This window comes from Pongo pygmaeus, chromosome 23 (assembly GCF_028885625.2).
Source record: "Pongo pygmaeus isolate AG05252 chromosome 23, NHGRI_mPonPyg2-v2.0_pri, whole genome shotgun sequence".
NCBI classification, from domain to species: domain Eukaryota; kingdom Metazoa; phylum Chordata; class Mammalia; order Primates; family Hominidae; genus Pongo; species Pongo pygmaeus.
In genome coordinates, this window is record NC_085931.1 from 31,594,055 (window position 1) to 31,615,375 (window position 21,321).

General features: G+C 43.5%; 1 protein-coding gene across 2 annotated transcripts in view; it reads right to left on the reverse strand.

Moving 5' to 3' along the window:
* Positions 1 to 21,321, reverse strand: part of PI4KA (phosphatidylinositol 4-kinase alpha) — a 155,377-nt gene that overhangs the window by 114,310 nt on the left and 19,746 nt on the right. For both annotated transcript variants that reach the window (XM_054469096.1, XM_054469095.2), the window contains exons 2-4: positions 17,871 to 17,987; positions 13,826 to 13,919; positions 3,490 to 3,578 (exon numbers count right to left, since the gene is read on the reverse strand). In XM_054469096.1, the coding sequence (XP_054325071.1) occupies positions 3,490 to 3,578; positions 13,826 to 13,919; positions 17,871 to 17,987 (300 nt within the window). The remainder of the gene's footprint in view (positions 1 to 3,489; positions 3,579 to 13,825; positions 13,920 to 17,870; positions 17,988 to 21,321) is intronic.

A 21,321-nucleotide genomic window follows, 5' to 3' on the forward strand; every position in this document is an offset into this window, starting at 1 on the left:
ATGCTGTCCTCCTGGGGCTTGTACCTACCAGGCCTTGGGGCTACTTTTTCCTCTATTAACATATTCTGTAAACAGGTGATGGGTCCCCAAATCTTCTCTTTTCATGGGTAAACGCCCTAGCGCTTTTCAACCGTATTCTTCATGATCACAAATCCTTTATAATGCTAATTGCCAGCTTCTGATTTTACAGTAGTCCAGTTTTCTGTCTGGAAGTGTAGTGCTCAGAATAAAATACATTAACATCTGGGATGCTGGAACTCACCCAGCATACTCACCAAACTCATCACAGATTCTACACTTCTATGTACGTGACATTAGCTTTTCTGCAGCCACTTCACACTGCTACCTCAATGAATTTTTAAATTTTTTTTATTTGTTTGAGACTAAGTTTCGCTCTTGTTGCCCAGGGTGGAGTGCAGTGGCATGATCTTGGCTTACTGCAACCTCCACCTCCCGGGTTCAGGTGATTCTCCTGGCTCAGTCTCCTGAGTAGCTGGGATTACAGGTGCATGCCACCATGTCTGGCTAATTTTTTGTATTTTTAGTACAGACAGGGTTTCACCATGTTAGCCGGGCTGGTCTTGAACTCCTGACCTCAGGTGATCCACCTGCCTTGGCCTCGCAAAGTGCTGAGATTACAGGCATGAGCCACTGCGCCCAGCCCATAATTTTTTAAGTTAAGAAATTTTTTTTTGTCCTGGCAGGGTGGCTCATACCTATAATCCCAGCACTTTTGTTTGTTTGTTTGTTTTGAGGCGCAGTTTCACTCTTGTTGCCCAGGCTGGAGTGCAATGGCATGTCTCGGCTCACCATAACCTCCGCCTCCTGGGTTCAAGCGATTCTCCTGCCGCAGCCTCCTTAGTAGCTGGGATCGCAGGCATGCACCACCACGCCTGGCTAATTTTTTATTTTTAGTAGAGACGGGGTTTCTCCATGTTGGTTAGTCTGGTCTCAAACTCCCAACCTCAGGTGATCCACCCACCTCAGCCTCCCAAAGTACTGGGATTACAGGTGTGAGCCACCGCGCCCAGCCAATCCCAGCACTTTGGGAGGCTGAAGCGGGTGGATCAGTTGAGCTCAGGAGTTCAGACCTGCCTGGGCAAAGTATCAAAACCCTGTCTCTACAAAACATACGAAAATTAGCCAGGTGTGGTGGTGCATGCCTGTGGTCAGGAGACTGAGGTGTGAGGGTCACTTGAGCCCGGGAGGCTGAGGATGTAGTGAGCCAAGATCAGTGCAGGGGTTCAATCATAGCTCACTGTAGCCTCAAACTCCTGGACTCAAGCAATCCTCCTGCCTCAGCCTCCTGAGTAGCTGGGATTACAGGCATGTGTCACTATGCCCAGCTAATTTTTATTTTTATTTTTGTAGGGATAGGTTTCGCTATGTTGCCCAAGCTGGTCTCAAATTCCTGGGCTCAAGTGATCCTCCTGCCTCAGCCTCCCAGAATGTTGGGATTACAGGCGTGAGCCACCATGCATGACAATGAGCTCATAGATGAGGAAGATACCTAAGTCTTCTTTCACACCTGCTTCTCCTCAACTATGTAATCTCTACTAACGTAGTTCGTATTTTTTATCTTTCATCTACCCCTACAAAAACTCATGGTATTAGCTTTAGCTCATTGTATAAATCTGTGATTCCCAGCTTTGTGCCTTCTACAGATGAAATCAACTTGCTTTCCAGATCTTCATTCACAGCACTAGCTTGTTTTGCTCCAATGACAGGAGGGTCCTGCTGGGCCGATATCTCACTGGTCACCCTTTGGGACAGTCCTTCAGGCAGTTCTGCAAACCCGCCAAACCATTTGGCCCTCAGCCCATATAATTGGTCCAGGATGTCAGGAAAGGTGCTTGTCCAAAGCATTTATGAAGATCCACTAGAATGCAGCAACTTCATTTCTCTCAACCATTCTTCTTAGAAAACCCAGGCAAAGAAAAAATGAAGTTGGTGTGACATGACTTGTTCGTAACCAAGTCAAATCTCTTACCTTTTCCTAATATTAAGTAATGCTGGATAATCTACGAAAGCTTGAAAAGCAATAGTTTTTCAATTTTATTTATTTATTTAATTTAATTTATTTATTTATTTTGAGACCGAGTCTCATTCTGTTGTCCAGGCTGGAGTGCAGTGACATGATCTCAGCTCACTGCAACCTCTGCCTCACAGGTTCAAGTGATTCTCATGCCTCAGCCTCCCGAGTAGCTGGGATTACAGGCTCCTGCCACCACGCCCGGCTAATTTTTATATTTTTAGTAGAGATGGGGTTTCTTCATGTTGGCCAGGCTGGTCTCAAACTCCTGACCTCAGGTGATCCACCTGCCTCAGCATCTCAAAGTGCTAAGATTACACGCCTGAGCCACCGCACCCAGCCACTTTTTCCATTTTATATGTTAAAGTCATGTTATCACCTTTGGTGTTGACCTCTTTATTCTGATAAATTTTATTCATAGAAAAGCCCTTAATGTCCAACTTTTTAATAAAAACACATTATTCTAACATATTTAAGTATTTCTTTAGCCATCCTACAAATAAATGAAGAATCTAAATTAGTCAAAATACATCACTAACTGGGAACATTTAGAATGCAGACAAGCAACTAGGCACTGTTTGGAAGAATCTAGGAATAGCAGCATATAAAAACTAACTTTCTAAGCGATAAATTTAAGAAAAAGTTGTATGATTATATTCTTTGTTTAAAGAAGAGGAAAGTATGAAATACATGTTCGTAACATTTCTATCAAAATTAACAAAATCTAAAGAAAGTCTGTGCCCTTAAAGATAAAAGCTTCAGCTACCTAGAAGATTCTTGCCTAGCTGGGCACAGTGGCTCACACCTATAATCCCAGCACTCTGGGAGGTCAAGGCAGGAGGATCACTTAAGGCCCGGAGTTCAAGACCAGCCTGGGCTACATGGCGAAACCTCCTATCTACAAAAAATACAAAACAAATTAGCCGGTGTGATGGTGCACGCCTATAGTCTCAGCTACCTGGGAGTCTTAGGAGGGAGGCTGGCTTGAGGTGGAAGGCGGAGGTTGCAGTGAGCCAAGATTGCGCCACTGCACTCCAGCCTGGATGACAGAGCAAGACCCTGTCTCAAAAAAAGAAAAGAAAATGATCTTCTATGAATGACTTCAATCCCCAACAAAGAGCAAGAAAAATGAGCTGCCTCTGCCTTTTTCTGCCGCCTACCTTACAGGACTTTCTGAAAAGCTGAAAGGGACAGTGCTGCTCATGTCTCTGCAGCGCCTGCCCTTCATTAGAAAAAAGAAAAAGAAAAAAAAGAAAAGTTGAATAAGATAAGACTCATGAGATCCTAAAGAGTACTGAAAGACCTAAACATGTCTTAGGTCTGCTATGAACAGGATGAAATAGATAAATATCAACAAACAATCCAATCACATTTCACATTTTTAAAATCTTTTCATCACTTTGGGACTCTATTCAATCTAATAGAAATGCATACCAAATCAACCAACACATGCTTACCTCATCCCTAAGTGAAGGATCCCTATAGGCAACATCAGACAGCAGAGTTACCAAGCAGAAGCTGAAGGTCTCTGCAACTGGGAGGGCACCTGGAAGATGTAAAAACATAAATCAGATAACTAGGAACCAGATACGGGGTCACACCTCTGGCCATCCAATTCAGTATGTTCCCTCTCACCATGACCTGCCAAGGGACCAGTTTATAGCAGCTGCCCTCCTTAAGACGAGTCTCAAAAGAACAGCTATGGGCCCAAGGAGTTTGCTGAGAAACACCCCTACCTTTCCTTTAAGTAAATGTTTTGGTTTAATAAACTTAAATGTTTCCTGAGCCAATAGCTAGTGTGAGATAACAGAGCCTCTCAACATGACAGATTCAATTTTTTATTCCCTAAGTAAATGTGCTAAATCACACACACACACACACACACGCACACACACAAAACACTTGGCTGGGCGAAGTGGCTCACGTCTGTAATCCCAGCACTTTTGGGGGGCCAAGGCAGAGAGATCACCTGAGGTCAGGAGTTCGGGACCAGCCTGGCCAACATGGTGAAACCCCGTCTCTACTAAAAATACAAAAATTAGTTGGGTGTGGTGGCGCACACCTGTAATCCCAGCCACTTGGGAGGCTGAGACAGGAGAATAGCTTGAAGCCAGGAAGTGGAGGTTCCAGTGAGCCGAGATCGCACCACTGTACTCCAGCCTGGGTGACAGAATGAGATGCCATCTTAAAAAAAAAAAAAAAAAATCAATTTTGAATATTGAATGTTGAATCAAGGACAAAAGAGTATCCACTATTTAATGGATATATTCATAGTACAAGACAGAAGACTCACATTTCTACTCCAGCACTTAAAATTTTAAAGTGCAGCTCTAGGCTGTTCTCAAACTTGAATGTGCCTATGCCCAGCCTAAAATTTGACTTTTTAGTAATGATGCTCTATTTAATTTGTAGTCCATCAAATTGCAGGACAGACTGGGTGCAGTGGCTCACGCCTATAGTCCTAGCACTTTAGGAGGCCGAGGCAGGCAGATCACTTGAGGCCAGGAGTTCAAGACCAGCCCAGCCAACATGGCAAAATTCTGTCTCTACCAAAAATACAAAAATTAGCCAGGCATGGTGATGCATGCCTGTAATCCCAGGTACTTGGGAGGCTGAGGCACGAGAATTGCTTGAACCCAGGAGGCGGAGGTTGCAGTGAACCGAGGTCAGGCCACTGCACTCTAGCTTGGAGTGCAGACAGAGTGAGACTGTCTCAAAAAACAAAAAACAAACAAAATCCTAACCAATTGCAGGACACATGCACAATTTGGGATCTGTCAGTTTTAGGCATGTTACCAGAAATGTTGAAAACCCAAAGGTTAAGGGGAATATTGGCACAAACAGAATGTTTTTTAATTTTTATTTCAGGTTCGGGGTACATATGCAGTTTTGTTATACAGGTAAATTGCATGTTACAGGGGTTTGGTGTACAGATTATTTCATCATCCCCGTAATAAGCATAGTAACCAATAAGTAGTTTTCCCATCCTCACCCTCCTCCTACTCTCCACTCTTAAGTAGGCCCCAGTGTCTGCTGTTCCCTTCTGTGTTCATATGTACTCGATGTTTAGCTCCCACTTGTAAGTGAGAACATGCAGCGTTTGGTTTCCTGTTCCTGTGCTAATTCTCCCATAATGGTCTCCAGCTCCATCCATGTTGCTACAAAAGACGTGATCTTGGCCGGGCACGGTGGCCTCACACTTGTAATCCCAGCACTTTGGGAGGCTGAGGCAGGCAAATAACTTGAGGCCAGGAGTTTGAGACCAGCCTAGCCAACACGGCAAAACTCCATCTCCACCATAAATATAAAAATTAGCCAGGTGTAGTGGCACATGCCTATAATCCCAGCTACTTGGGAGGCTGAGACAGGAGAATCGCTTGAACCTGGGAGGCGGGGGCTGCAGTGAGCAGAGATCGCACCACTGCACTCCAAGCTGGGTGACAGAGTGAGACTGTCTCAAAAAAAGATAAAATAAAATAAAAAATAAAAGGACATGATCTTTTTCTTTTTTTATGGCTACACAGTACTCCATGGTACACATACGACATTTTCTTTATCCAGTCTTCCATTGATGGGCATTTAGGTTGATTCCTTATCTTTGTTATTGTGAATACTGCTGTAATAAACATACTTACGCATGTATCTTTACAGTAGAATGATTTACATTCCTTTGAGTATGTACCCAATAATGGGATTGCTGGGTCAAATAGTAATTCTGTTTTAAGTTCTTTCAGAAATTGCCAAACTGCATTCCACAATGGCTGAACTAATTTATATTCACACTAGCAGTGTATAAGTGTTCCCTTTTCTCCACAACCTCACCAGCATCTGTTATTTCTTGACTTTTTAATAATAGCCATTCTGACTGGTGTGAGATGGTATCTCATTGCAATTTTGATTTGCATTTCTCTGATTATTAGCATCAGATGATGAGCATATTTTTCATATATTTTTGGCCACTTGTATGTCTTCTTTTGAAAAGTATCTATTCGTCCTTGGCTCACCTTTTAATGGGGTTTTTTGTTTGTAAATTTAAGTTCGTCATAGATTCTGGACTTTAGAGCTTTGCATAGTTTGCAAATATTTTCTTTCATTCAGTAGGGTGGCTGTTTACTCTGTTGACAGTTTATTTTACTGTGCAGAAGCTCTTTAGTTTAATTAGGTCCCATTTGTCAATTTTTGTTTTTGCTGCAATTGCTTTTGGCATCTTTGTCATTAAATTTTTGCCATTAAATCTTTGCCAGGGTCTATGTCCAGAGTGGTATTTCCTAGTTTATCTTCCAGGGTGTTTATAGTTTAAGGTTTTACATCTAGATCTTTAATCTATCTTCAGCTGATTTTTGTATAAGGCGTAAGTAAGGGGTCTAGTTTCAATTTTCCGAATATACCTAGCCAGTTATCCTAGCACCACTTATTGAGCAGGGAGTCCTTTCCTCATTACTTGTTTTATTGACTCTGTTGAAGATCAGATTGTTGCAGCAGTGCAGCACTATTTCTGGGCTCTCTATTCTGTTCTATTTGTCTATGTGCTATTTTTTTTACCAGTACCATGCTGTTTTGGTTACTGTAGCCCTGTAGTAGAGTTGAAGTTTGAAGTTGGGTAATGTGATGTCTCCAGCTTTGCTCTTTTTCAGACTACTTTGGCTATTCAGGCTCTTTTTTGGTTCCATAAAAATTTTAAAATAGTTTTTTTCTAATTCTGTGAAGAATGTCATTGGTAGTTTGATACGAATAGCACTGAATCCATAAATTGCTCTGGGTAGTATGGCCATGTTAACAATATTGATTCTTCCTATCTATGAGCACGGGATGTTTTTGCATTTGTTTGTGTAAGCTCTGATTTCTTTCAGCAGTATTTTGTAATTCTTGCTATAGATTTTTCACCTCCCTGGTTAGCTGTATTCCAAGGTATTTTATCTTTTCTTTTTTTTTGAGATGGAGTCTCACTCTGTCGCCCAGGCTGGAGGGCAGTGGTGCAATCGCGGCTCACTGCAACCTCTGCCTCCCAGGTTCAAGCGATTCTCCTGCCTCAGCCTCCCAAGTAGCTGGGATTACAGGCATGCGCTATCTTGCCCAGCTAATTTTGTGTTTTTAGCAGAGATGGGTTTCACCATGTTGGCCAGGCTGGGGTCGAACTCCTGACCTCAAGTGATCCACCTGCCTTGGCCTCCCAAAGTGCTGGGATTACAGTCGTGAGCCACTATGCCCGGCTGGTATTTTATTATTTTTGTGAATATTGTGAATGGGACTGTGTTCTTGATTTGGCTCTCAGCTTGGATGTTGTTGGTGTATAGGAATGCTACTGATTTTTGTACATTGATTTTGTATCCTGAAACTTTGCTGAAGTTGTTTATCAGATCAATGGGCTTTGGGCAGAGACTATAGGGTTTTCTAGGTATAGAATCATATAATCTGTGAAAAGAGATCGTTTGACTTCCTCTCTTCCTATCTGGATGCCTTTTATTTCTTTCTCTTGCCTGACTGCTCTGGCCAGGACTTCCAGAACTATGCTGGATAGGAGAGGTGAGAGAGGGCATCTTTGTCTTGTTCTGGTTTTCAAGGGGAATGATTCGAGCTTTTAATCATACAGTATAATGATGGCTATGGGTTTGTCATAGATGGCTATTATTACTTTGAAGTATGTTCCTTCAATGGCTAGAGTTTGTTGTGGATTTTTTTTTTTTTTTTGAGACAGAGTGTTGCTCTGTTGCCAGGTTGGAGTGCGGTGGTGTGATCTCGGCTCACTGCAACCTCCGCCTCCCGGGTTCAAGCGATTCTCCTGCCTCAGCCTCCTGAGTAGCTGGGACTACAGGTGCCCGCCACCACGCCTGGCTAATTTTTTGTATTTCAGGAGAGACAGGATTTCACCATGTTGGCCAGGATGGTCTTAATCTCCTGACCTCGTAATCCGCCCACCTTGGCCTCCCAAAGTGCTGGGATTACAGGCGTGAGCCACCACGCCTGGCCTGTTGAGGATTTTTAACATGAAGGGATATTGAATTTTATGAAAAGCCTCTTCTGTATCTATTAAGATAATCACATGGTTTTTGTTTTTAGTTCTGTTTCTGCGATGAATGACATTAATTGATTTGCATACATTGTATCGATCCTGTAACCCAGGGATAAAGCCTACTTGACCTGGTGGATTAGCATTTTGATGTGCTGCTAGATTCAGTTACCATTTTGTTGAGGATTTTTGCATCTATATTCATCTATTGGCCTGAAGTTTTCTTTTTTTGTTGTGTCTCTGCCAGGTTTTGGTATCAGGATGATGCTACCCTCATAGAATTAGGGAGGAGTCCCTCCTCCTTAATTTTTTGTAATAGTTTCAGTAGGAGTGGTACCAGCTCTTCTTTATACATCTGGTAGAATTCAGCTGTGAATCCATCTGGTCCTAGGCTTTCTTCAGCTGGCAGACTTTTTATTACTGACTCAATTTCGGAACTTGTTATTTGTCTGTTCAGGGATTCAATTTCTTCTGGGTTTAGTCTTGGTAGGTTGTATATGTCCAGGAATTTATCCATTTCTTCTAGGTTTTCTGGCTTGTATGCATAGAGGTGTTCATCTCTCAGGGTTGGGTTTGTTTATTATTATTATTTCTGTGGAGTCACTGGTAATGTCCCCTTTATCAATTTCTGGTTGTGTCTATTTGGACCTTTTTTCTTTTTTTCTTTATAAGTCTAGCTAGGGATCTATCTTTTTTTTTTTTATTCAAAAAACCAACTCCTGGATTTGCTGATCTTCTGTATGGTTTTCATAACTCAATTTCCTTCAGTTCAGCTTTGGTTTTAGTTATTTCTTATCTTCTGCTAGCTTTGGGGTTAGTTTGTTCTTGTTTCTTTAGTTCCTCTAGTTGTGATGTTAGGTTGTTAATTTGAGATCTAACTTTTCGACGTCAGCATTCATGCTATAAGCTTCCCTCTTAATTCTGCCTTAGCTGTGTCCCAGAGATTCTGGTATGTTGCATCTTCGTTCTCATTAATTTCAAACATTTCTTGATTTCTGCCTTAATTTCATTATTTACCCAAAAGTCATTCAGGAGCAGGTTATTTAATTTTCATGTAATTATATGCTTTCAGTGATTTTCTTAGTATTTAATTCTATTTTTATTGTGCTGTGGCCCAAGAGCATGGTTAGTATGAGTTCAGTTTTTCTGAATTTGCTGAGGCTTGTTTTACGTCTGATAGTGTGGTTGATTTTAGAGTATGTTGTGTGTGCAGATGAGAAGAATGTATACTCTGCTGCTTTCGAGTGGAGTGTTCCGTAGATATCTATTAGGTCCATTTGGTCAAGTGTTGAGTTTAAATCCTGAATATCTTTATCAGTTTTCTGCCCTGATGATCTGTCTAACACTGTCAGTGGGATGTTGAAGTGTCCCAGTTATTATGTGGTTATCTAAGCCTCTTCATAGGTCTCTAAGAACTTGCTTTATGAATGTGGTTGCTCCCTGTTGGATATGTATAGTCAAATCTTGCTGAATCAAGCCTTTTACCATTATGTAATGCCTTTGTCTTTTGTGATCTTCGTTGGTTGAAAGTCTATTTTGTCTGAAATCAGAATAGCAATCCCTGCTCTTTTTTCTGTTTTCCATTTGCTTGGTAGATTTTTTTTCATCCTTTTACTTTGAATGTATGGGTGTCACTGTATGTGGGATTGGTCTCTTGAAGACAGCATACGACTGAGTCTTGCTTCTTTATCCAATTTGCCACAATGTGTCTTTTAAATGGGACATTTAGTCCATTTACATTCATAATATTGATATGTGTGGCTCTGTTCCTGTCACCATATTGTTAGCTGGTTATTATGTAGACTTGTTTGTGTGGTTGCTTTATAGTCTTGCTTCTTTATCCAATTTGCCACAATGTGTCTTTTAAATGGGACATTTAGTCCGCTTACATTCATAATATTGATATGTGTGGCTCTGTTCCTGTCACCATATTGTTAGCTGGTTATTATGTAGACTTGTTTGTGTGGCTGCTTTATAGTGTCACTAGTCTAGGTACTTAGGTGTGTTTTGTTGTTGTTGTTGTTTGTTTTTTTTGAGACAGAGTTTCATTCCTGTTGCCCAGGCTGGAGTGCAGTGGTGCGATTGTGGCTCACTGTAACCTCCACCTCCCGGGTTCAAGCGATTCTCCTGCCTCGGCCTCCTGAGTAGCTGGGATTACAGGCAACTGCCACCATGCTCAGCTAATTTTTCGTCTTTTTAGTGGAGACGGGGTTTCACCATGTTGGCCAGCCTGGTCTCGAACTCCTGACCTCAGGTGTTCCATCCGCCTTGGACTCCCAAAGTGCTGGGATTACAGGTGTAAGCTACTGCGCCCAGCCCTTAGGTGTGTTTCTGTAGTGGTTGGTAATAATCTTTCCCTTCCATGTTTAGCATTCCCTTCAAGACCCTGTAAGGCAGGTGGTGGTAAAGAAATCCCTCAGCATGCGCTTGTCTCAAAAAGATCTTATTTCTCCTTCACTCATACAGCTTAGTTTGACTGGATATGAAATTCTTGGTTGGAAATTCTTTTCTTTAACAATGTTGAATATGAGCCAGGCCCAGTGGCTCATGCCTGCAATCCTAGCACTTTGTGAGGCTGAGGAGGTGGGGGTCACTTGAGGCCAGGAGTTCAAGACCAGCCTAGTCAACATGGCAAAACCCTGTCTCTACTCAAAATACAAAAATTAGCTGGGCATGGTGGTGTGCGCCTGTAGTCCCCAGCTACTCAGGAGGCTGAGGCATGAGAACTGCTTGACCCTGGGAGGCAGAGGTTGTAGTGACCCAAGATCACACCACTGTACTCCAGCCTGAGTGATGGAGTGAGACTCTTTCTCAAAAAGAAAAACAAAACAAAACAAAAAGGCTGAATATAGGCCTCCATTCTCTTCTGGCTTGCAGAGTTTCTACTAAAAGGTCTGCTGTTAGCCTGGTGGGACTCCCTTTGAAGGTGACCTGCCCCTTCTCTCTAGCTGCCTTTAACATTTTTCTTTCATTGAGACCTTGGAGAATCTGATGACTATGTGCCTTGGGGATGGTCTTCTTGTGTAGTATTTCATAGGGGTTCTCTGCATTTCCTGAATTTGAATTTTGGCCTCTCTAGTGAGATTGGGAAAATACTCATGGATAATATCCTGAAATATGTTTTCCAAGTTGCTTACTTTCTCTCTCCCTATCTTTCAGGGACACCAATGAGTTGTATATTTGGTCTCTACATAATCCCATATTTCTCAGAGGTGTTCATTCTTTATTTTCTTTATTTTTGTCTGAGTTATTTTGGAGAGCTGGTCTTTGAGCTCTGGGATTCTTTCCTCAGTTTGGTCAATTCTGTTGTTTATTTTGAAATTCTTTTTTTTTTTTTTTTTTGAGATGGAGTCTTGCTCTGTTGCCCAGGCTGGAGTGCAGTGGCATGATCTCAGCTCACTGCTGCCTCTGCCTCCCGGGTTCAAGTGATTCTCCTGTCTCAGCCTCCCAAGTAGCTGGGATTACAGGCGTGTGCCACCACACCCAGCCAATTTTTGTATTTTTGGTAAAGACGGGGTTTCATCATCTTGGCAAGGCTGGTCTTGAACTCCTGACCTTGTGATCCACCTGCCTTGGCCTCCCAAAGTGTTGGGATAACAGGTGTGAGCCACTGCGCCCAGCTGAAATTCTTGAAGTGAGTTTTTCAGCTCCATCAGCTCAGTCTGGTTGTTTTCTTTTTGAGACGGAGTCTCACTCTGTCACCCAGGCTGGAGTGCAGTGGCATGATCTCAGCTCACTGCAACCTCTACCTCCCAGGTTCAAGCGATTCTCCTGCCTCAGCCACCCAAGTAGCTGGGATTATAGGAATCTGCCACTACACCTGGATAATTTTTTGTATTTTTAGTAGAGATGGGGTTTCACTATGTTGGCCAAGCTGGTCTCAAACTCCTGACCTCAAGTGATCTACCCACCTCGGCCTCCCAAAGTGCAGAGATTACAGGTGTAAGCCACTGTGCCCAGCCAGTTTTTTCTTAAAATGGCCATTTCATCTTTCATCTCCTATATCGTTTTATTGTATCCTTTACAGTCTTTGGATTGGGTTTCAACTTTCTCCTGAATGTTGATGATCTTCGTTCCTATCCATATTCTGAATTCTATTTCTGTCATTTTGGCTTGGTTAAGAACCACTGCTGGGGAACTAGTGCAGTCAACTTAGCAGGAAGAAGACACTGGCTTTTGGAGATGCCAGAGTTTCTGTGCTGGCTCTTTCTTATCTTCGTGGGCTGATGCTCCTTCAATCTTTGAAGCTGCTGTCCTTTGGATGGATTTTTTTGGGGGTGGTGCTTTTATCTTCTTTGATGTCTTTGGGGGTTTGATTGGGTTCAGTCGACTGGCTTCATTTCTGGCAGATTTTTGGGGGACTAAGGCTCAGCTCAGCATGGGGGACTAAGGCTCAGCTCAGCACTCCTGGGCTGTGTCCTCCAACACTGGGGGGCTGGTATTGGGCACTCAGCTTTGTTTTCTGGCTCTCTGAGTTTGAGAACATGCAGCACTGGAGGGGTTGAGGTGTTCTTGGGCCATAGCCACAACACTCTAAAGGGTAGTGCCAGCCAAAGCACTCTGTCGGATAGTGGCAGCCTATTTGCTTGTGCCAGCAGCACCAGCAGTGCAATGGGGTGCACGCTCATTGGCTGAGGCGGGGTGCTGGGAGGCCTGGGGCTGCCTGCCTCTGTGTGGGCATTGGCAGCAGCAGTGGTGCACGGCCGTTGGGGTCTGTGTGCACATTTGCACCAATGGCAGTGGTAGCACAGAGTTGGAGCTGGTGACCTCTGTGCATGTGTTCATGCCAGTGGCGGTGCTGTTGCAGGGCCCAGAATGTTAATGAGAACAGCAAAACCCATCTTTAGCAGACTGGGCCATGTTGCCCAGACTAGTTTTGGTTTCTGTTTTTTTTTTTTTTTTTGAGACGGAGTCTCGCGCTGTCGCCCAGGCTGGAGTGCAGTAGCATATCTCGGCTCACTGCAACCTCTGCCTCCCGGGTTCAAGCAATTCTTCTGCCTCAGCCTCCCGAGTAGCTGGGACTACAGGCACACACCACTGTGCCCGGCTAATTTTTGTACTTTTAGTAGAGATGGAGTTTCACCATATTGGCCAGGCTGGTCTTGAACTCCTGACCTCGTGATCCACCCGCCTCGGCCTCCCAAAGTGCTGGGATTACAGGCGTCAGCCACCATGCCCGGCCAACCCAGACTAGTCTTAAACTCCTGAGCTCAAACGATCTGCCCACCTCGGCCTCCCAGAGTGCTACAATTACAGGAGTGAGCCACCATACCAGCCAATTCATTCCGTTTCTAAAGGTGCAAAGTTTAACTGGAACTTAGAAACAAAGTGATGAAACTATTTACAGTGAACATTGCTGTTGGTTCCCCAACCTCCATCTCACCCTTTTTGAGCAGCAGCAATATAATCTGGAAAACTGACGTCACTCCAGGAGTGAGCCTATAAATTCTAAGGGTAACAGTGACTGATTTGGGGACAGGCAGATGACCCAATTCTGGCCAATGAGACATGAGAAAAGGTTCTTGAAGGTCTCAACGTTCTTGCTCACTCTCAGAACAATGCAATGGAAAGCTGGCCTACCCAGGCCTACCTTCTCCCCAACTCATCCATGGGCTGTGGCCAACACATGGATGTAAGCTCAGCCCACAATGCTGCAGGCAGTTGTTTCACAGCCAGGAGTGAGACAAGATGCATCTAATGTGTCAGTATGAATAAACACTTGATCCTACAGACACTGAACATGTATATTTTCTCTTATATTCAGGGAAAACATTATATACAATTACCTCTGCCTTTCCGAGCTGTGCTTTCTTCTACCCAATACACTTTTGGAAGACCTTTGAGAAGTCGAAGAAGGTAAGGAACCACACAATCTTTGTGCTAAAAAATAATAATAAGAAGAAATTAGATTTAATAAAATAAGTGATTGGCAGCTTTTTAGCCCAGATTAAGCCCAAAGCAAAGCACATCCACATCCTAATCATCTCAGAGATTCTCCAGGGATAATGTAAAGTGCATGTAAATTCACATGGCATCACTCCATTCCCGTTTTCACATTGCAGAGTCCAGAGGCTGTCCCATCAACCTGTACCACAGGAGCCTAAGGTAGGGTTCACACCTGCCTTCTGGAGCTGAGGGTCCAGCCTGCTCAGGACTCTTCTGGGGGCTGGGCCTCTCCAGGAGGTACATGTGTGTACGCACTCAAAGCTGTCTTCAGTGAGAATGGTTTAGAGCCCCAAAACCCATCCATGAGCCCCAGAATAAGATCCTAGGGATGGAGAGAAGCTCCTAATGTGGGCATCTCAACTGGGTGATACTTTTTTCTGTTCATGTCCCTTGTCCATTTTCCTTGTTTTTGTTTTTTTTTTTAATTTTCTACTTCATGTTTCCTCTTGCTCTTCTCAAGTTGAGCATCAGACTTTATAGCCAACTTTAGCCCAGTGAAAAATTTTACTTTCCTCTAATTTCTGAACTAGCCAATCAACACCAACATATAGCTTCATAATCTTCCATCATTGGCTTTTGGAGCTATTTCCTTATTTACAGCTGTTCCAGTTAAGGATTAGATGTGCTCCAGAGAAGAAGTGTGCTCTAGAGAAGAGGAGTACTATTTGATGTTTTGAAATGCTGACAAACCACATAGTAGTTTCAAAAATATGGCTGCAGCCAGGCATAGTGGCTCATAGTGGCTCACACCCACAATCCCAGCACTTTGGGAGACCCAGGCAGGTGGATCACTTGAGCTCAGGAATTCGAGACCCAGGTGACCAACATGGCAAAACCCTGTCTCTACTAAAAATACAAGTATTAACTGGGTGCAGTGGCACGTGCCTGTAGTCCCAGCTACTCGGGAGACTGGGGTGGGAGGATCGCTTTAGCATGGGAGGTGAAGGCTGCGGTAAGTCAAGATTGTGCCACTGAACTCCAACCCGGGCAAGAGAGTGAAATCCTGTCTCGAAAAAAATTAAAACATAAAAGCATGGCAGAAGGTGGCTGGGTGCGGTGGCTCACACCTGTAATCCCAGCACTTTGGGAGGCCAAGGCAGGCAGATCACGAGGTCAGGAGATCGAGACCATCCTGGCTAACATGGTGAAACCCCTTCTCTACTAAAAATACAAAAAATTAGCCGGGCATGGTGGTGGGCGCCTGTAGTCCCAGCTACTTGGGAGGCTGAGGCATGATAATGGCGTAAGTAAACCCAGGAGGCAGAGCTTGCAGTGAGCCTAGATGGCACCACTGCACTCCAGCCTGGGCGACAGAGAGAGACTCCGTTTCAAAAAAACAAAACAAAACAAAACAAAAAAACAACAAAAAAAAACATGGCAGAAGGCATGCAGCTTCCACCTGGCTCTTTTTCAGGACATTTGCCCTGGAACCTAGACGCTATGCTGTGATAAGACCCATGAATGAGACTTCAGGTGATTCCAGCCCCCAGCTTTTGAGCCACCCCAACCGACGCTAAATGGAGTTAGTTGAGCCCTGTCTAAATTGCAGATTCATGAATCAAACAAAAAGATGTATTAAGCACTAAGTTTGGGGGGAGTTTGTTATACATAATAGATAACCAAAAACAAAGAACTTTATCAAAAACAAAAGTTTTTTCTCTAAACTATAAAAAGGAACTGGCTAAGACATCTGTCGAGGATCCTAGTGTACTGACAGGAACAAAACTCCATAAGGGCTGAACCACATGGCCTCCTGCAGAGGAAGTGGCTCCAGATGGCTCTTTCCTATATAAACTGTGATGACATTAGCAGCACAGGGTGAGTAAAACCACCTCAGCTCCTCTGGCCACAGCTGCTACCATGGTAGCCCACTGCTGGGACCGGAAGGAGGTCAATGCACAGCCCATCCTGGAGGGAAGCAAGGAATATAAGCACCAGGTAAACCAAGGTGGTCCCTAGGGCTTTCTCAGGGGGCTGGCAAAGCATGCTAGGCTTCTCTCCTAGTATATACGAGGCCGGTGGGCTGCCCTGCATATAGGCAAACTCTATGGTCCAAGGGACAACATCACATGCCACCTGGAACCCTGCTAGTCCTTACCCAGAACCTGAATGACACCAAAAGTAACTTGTGCTCATCTATTTGTTGTCATCTTAAGAAGTCTAATACAAGTACAACACTTTCAGGACTTACAGGTAAATCTATCAAGAAACGTGTTTGCCAAAGATATTATCAAGTAATCCACATTCGAACAACGACAGTTTCTTATAAATTTTTTTAAAATTATGTTTTGCCCTTTATAATTCATTTTATATTTATGTAGGATATGGTAAACAGAAAAAAAATGGTTTTCTTTCTTTTCACATTTATAAATAAACAGGCAGGCTGTGTATGGTGGCACATGCCTGTAATCCCAGCACTTTGGGAGGCCTAGGCACGAGGATCACTTGAGACCAGGGTTGGAGATCAACCTGGGCAACATAGCAAGACCCTCATTTCTACAGAAAATTAAAAAATCATGCCAATGCCTATAATCCCAGCTGCTCAGGAGGCTGAGATGGGAGAATCCCTTGAGGCCAGGAGTTCCAGGCTGCATTAAATAATGACTGTGCCACTGCACTCCAGCCTAGGCGATAGAGTGACACTCTGTTTCTAAGACTAAATAAATAGATAGCAAAAGAAAAGCCAAAATGCAGCTTATGTATCTAATTTTGGTTTTTTATGTAACCTTGATCAGGTAACCTATTTAATTATTAAAATACTGCTCTATAATTAAAATTCTTATTTGTTTCAAATGTACAAATACTGTCAAAATATTAATGCTTATTACAGCAAAATTTCCAGGAGATGGAAGCAACCTTTTCTAGATAAATATTCAAATATCTAACATCTTTATCTACCTAACACAGCATAATTAACTTGGAATTTAGAAACAGTATCTAGTAATGATAAAAATAAATAAATAAAAGATTCAATATCCAATGATCAATCATTTGTTTAAATTGCTTTGGTAAATATAAAAATACACATACACAACAGTCACACTATTTTTTTGTTGGAGCTACAGGGCTAGCTTTTAAGTCCCTATTAAAAGGTACACTGAGACCAGGCATGATGGCTCACACGTGGCTCACACCTATAATCCTAACACTTTGGGAGGCAGAGGCAGGTGGATTACCTGAGGTCACGAGTTTGAGACCAGCCTGCCCAACATGGAGAAACCCTGTCTCTACTAAAAATACACAAAAATTAGCCAGGAGTGGTGGCTGGTGCCTGTAATCCCAGCTACTCAGGAGGCTGAGGCAGGAGAATCACTTGAACCCTGGAGGTGGAGGTTGCAGTGAGCCGAGATTGCACCACTGCACTCCAGCCTGGGCAACAAAGCAAGACTCCATCTCCAAAAAAAAAAGATACACTGATATATACTCTAAAAGTTTATATACATCATCGCCAATTTTGAAAAAGATGATATTATATCAAAATTACCTAAAATGATTTTGTCCTTTTGGAAGGAGAAATACAATACCCCTGAGTCTGACTGATGAGCATTTTACCTGAGCTTGAAAACCAAACCTACCCTGGAAGGCATACAATTACTTCTCAAAGCATTTTAACTTACTCTGTGGCACATAATAACAAACAAACAAAAAAACACTTTTTTTACAACATAATATATGCACACAATTCTAAAAAACTCAAATTTTCTAAGAAGTTTTACATTAGGAAGTCTCATTCCCACCTTGTCCTACTCTCTCCACTAACCACTTTGATTAGGTCCAAATGTATTCTTCTAGTAATGCTTTAGGTAAATATAAGCAGATACAAACTTAAACACTCACTACACCCCCTTTTATAATGAAGAAACTTTTAATTTCATGAAGACTTACCTGAAGATCAGATTCAATCAGAAAAATGCCCAATGCAATCACTGCATCTCTCCGTCTTTCATCTAACTGGAAGATCCCATGGAAATCCACTGGACACATGCAAAGAAGCTTTTGGACCTACAAAATGAGACCCCCCAAAAACAGCTCTACAAAATAGAAAACCACATTCAAAATAAAGCAAGCTGAGTGCAGTGTCCAATGCCTATAGTACCAGCTATTCAGGAGGCTGAGGTGGGAGGATAACTTGAGTTGGGAGTTTAAGACTAGCCTGGCCAACATAGTGAGATCCTATCTCTTAAATAAATAAAAATAAAAAATAGGCCAGGTGCAGTGGCTCACACCTGTAATCTCAACCCTTTGGGAGGCCAAGACAGGTGGATCACCTGAGGTCAGGAGTTCAAGACCAGCCTGGCCAACATGGTGAAACCCCGTCTCTACTAAAAATACAAAAATTAGCCAGGCGTGGTGACGCGCGCCTATCATCCCAGCTACTTGGGAGGCTGAGGCAGAAGAATCACTTGAACCCAGGAGATAGAGGTTGCAGTAAGCCAAGATCGTGCCACTGCACTCCAGCCTGGGTGACACAGCAAGACTGTGTCTCAAAAACAAACAAACAAACAAACAAAAACACTGCCATAAACCCCAAAGAGTCCATGTAACCAATAAGTCATAATTTTTTTTCAGTTAAAAGATCACAGGACATCTCCAGCTGCTGAAACGATTGTACACATGCCCCTCAAAACACATAAACTCTGAGTAATATGAGCTGAAGGTTAAAACTGTGTATACTCAGAGGGGGTAAGACACAATGGCTAAAGTTTGCATTTTGGTGTTAGGACAGTCTAAGTGGGTGTTCCCACCCCTTGACCAAGAACAGGTTACCCAAACCAACCTGCAGTAACAATGCCTCACTGACTCTTTTAAAAAATCAAATGCATGGCCAGGAGCGGTGGCTCACGCCTGTAATCCCAGCACTTTGGTAGGCCGAGGCAGGCGGATCACGAGGTCAGAAGTTTGAGACCAGCTTGGCCAATATGGTGAAACCCCATCTCTACTAAAAATACAAAATGTAGCCAGGCATGGTGGCGAGCGCCTGTAATCCCAGCTACTCAGGAGGCTGAGGCGGGAGAATTGCTTGAACCCAGAAGGCGGAGGTTGCAGAGAGCCGAGATGGCGCCACTGCACTCTCCAGCCTGGGCGACAGAGCAAGACTCCGTCTCAAAAAAAAAATTAAATGTGTGAAGCAGTTGGGACTGAGCACAGCACATAGTAAGTGCTCAATAAACATTATCTATTGTTACTGGATATGCTAGTGGAAGGCAAAAGCAGGCAATGAGATTTAAAGAATGCTGATTAACGAGTCAACACTGAAGCACAGGGAAGAAGTGGCCCTATCAAAGCCTATGTACTTTGCTCTGTCCTGTGCAATACTTTATCAATACCCTGCACTAAAACACAGAAGATACATTCACTACAAACCTGGCAGATGAAACTAACGTGCTAGAAGACAGCACCGAGACTTGAAAACTCGTCAAAATTGGCATAACATCATTATTTCTCCAACAATAGTGCCTGAAACACAACTTTTGATGTGATCAGGGAGGGCCTCTCTAAGATGGTTCCTTAAATTGGGATCTGATCAAGAAGGAAGCCAGGACAAATCAGGAAAGGCTGCTGCTGCAGCAGCACAGTGGAAAAGAGGAAGCAAGGAGGCCCAGGAGTTCAGGCCCAGGCAGAGAAGGTCCCCAGAGGGCCCCACAGGCCAGGTCAGAAGCCTGAATTGTATCCTAATAACAAACACATGAAGGCCTTAGGGCATCAAGTTTAGAACTGAAGTCTAGAAGAATCCCTCTGGCTGATGCACAGAAAATGGATTTTGGAGGACAAGAGTGAAAACAGAGACAGGTGAGGAGACCCCTGCAGCAGCTGAGGCGAAGATGTTAGCATGGCAGCAATCGACGAGTAGAGACAGAAACAGACCAGTTCAGGATATGTTTTGGAGGAAGAGTTAACAGGACTTGATGATGGACAGGATATGGAAGCAAGGGAGAGATTACTTTAGTTGCCTCTTTACCACAACTAGAAAGTATCCAGGCCAGGTGCAAGGCTCATGCCTGTAATCCCAGCACTTTGGAAGGCCGAGGCAGGAGGATCACTTGAGCCCAGGAGTTTGAGACCAGCCTGGGCAACATAGTAAGACCCTGTCTCTACAAAAAAATAACAAAATTAATCAGCTATTGTCAGAGGCGTGTGAACCAGACCAACTCCATCCTGAATAGGGGCTGGGTAAAATGAGGCTGAGACCTACTGGGCTACAATCCCAGACAGTTCAGGTATTCTAAGTCACAGGGTGAGACAGGAAGTCAACACAAGATACAAGTCATAAAGACCTTGCCGATAAAACAGGCTGCAGTAAAGAAGCCAGCTAAAACCCACCAAAACCAAGATGTCTGGTCTCAAACTCCTTATCTCAGGTGATCCGCACACCTCGGCCTCCCAGAGTGCTGAGATTACATGCATGAGCCACCACACCTGGCCACCAAGGCTTTCTTTTTTACATAAAGCATAAGCATGGATTTCCTCTCTCAGGCCAGGTGCCCTGGGTTGGGCTCTAACAATATCCCAGGATCAGAATTCAGCATCATCAACACAGTTTAGCCATACTGCCAGTGCAGCTGTCACTCCACCCAGTAAAAAGAACTGAAGGCAGCATTTTTTACCATCCTCAATTCCTCTGGACTGCCAGGGCCTCCTCTCCTTCAAATGCCCAGAGGGGCTCTGGGGTACTCTGACTTCAGACCTTCCTCCCCTATCCCCACTCAACTAAAAACATTTAAATAGAAATAATCTGTGACCATTCAGAAATTACTTCAGAAGCTAGGCATAGCTTTAAATGTGAAGCGAAGATACCAAAAAGAACAACTAACTCAGAGATCCATGTAATGATTCCATGATTTATGCACTACACTTGCATGGTAGGCAGAATAATGGCACCTCAAAGATGTCCACACCCTCAATCCCCTGGAACTTGTGAATATGTTACTTTACATGGCAAAAGAGACCTTCCAGATCTAATTAAATTAAGAACCTTGAAATAGAAGGATTATCCTGGATTATTTAGATAGGCCCAGGGCAATCACAAAGGTCATTAAAAGGAGAAGAGAGAGGCAGAAGAGGGAGTCAGAGTGATGTGAGATGGGGGCTTGGCCAACCATTGCTCCCTTTGAAGATGAAGGAAGGGGCCAGGAATCAAGGAATGTGGGCAGCTCTAGGAGCTGTAAAAGGCTTGGAAATGATGGCTGGGTGCGATGGCTCATACCTGTAATCCCAGCACTTTGGGAGGCCGAAGTGGGTGGATCACCTGAGGTTAGGAGTTCAAGACCAGCCTAGCCAACATTGTGAAACCCCATCTCTACTAAAAATACAAAAATTAGCCGGGCATGGTGGCAGG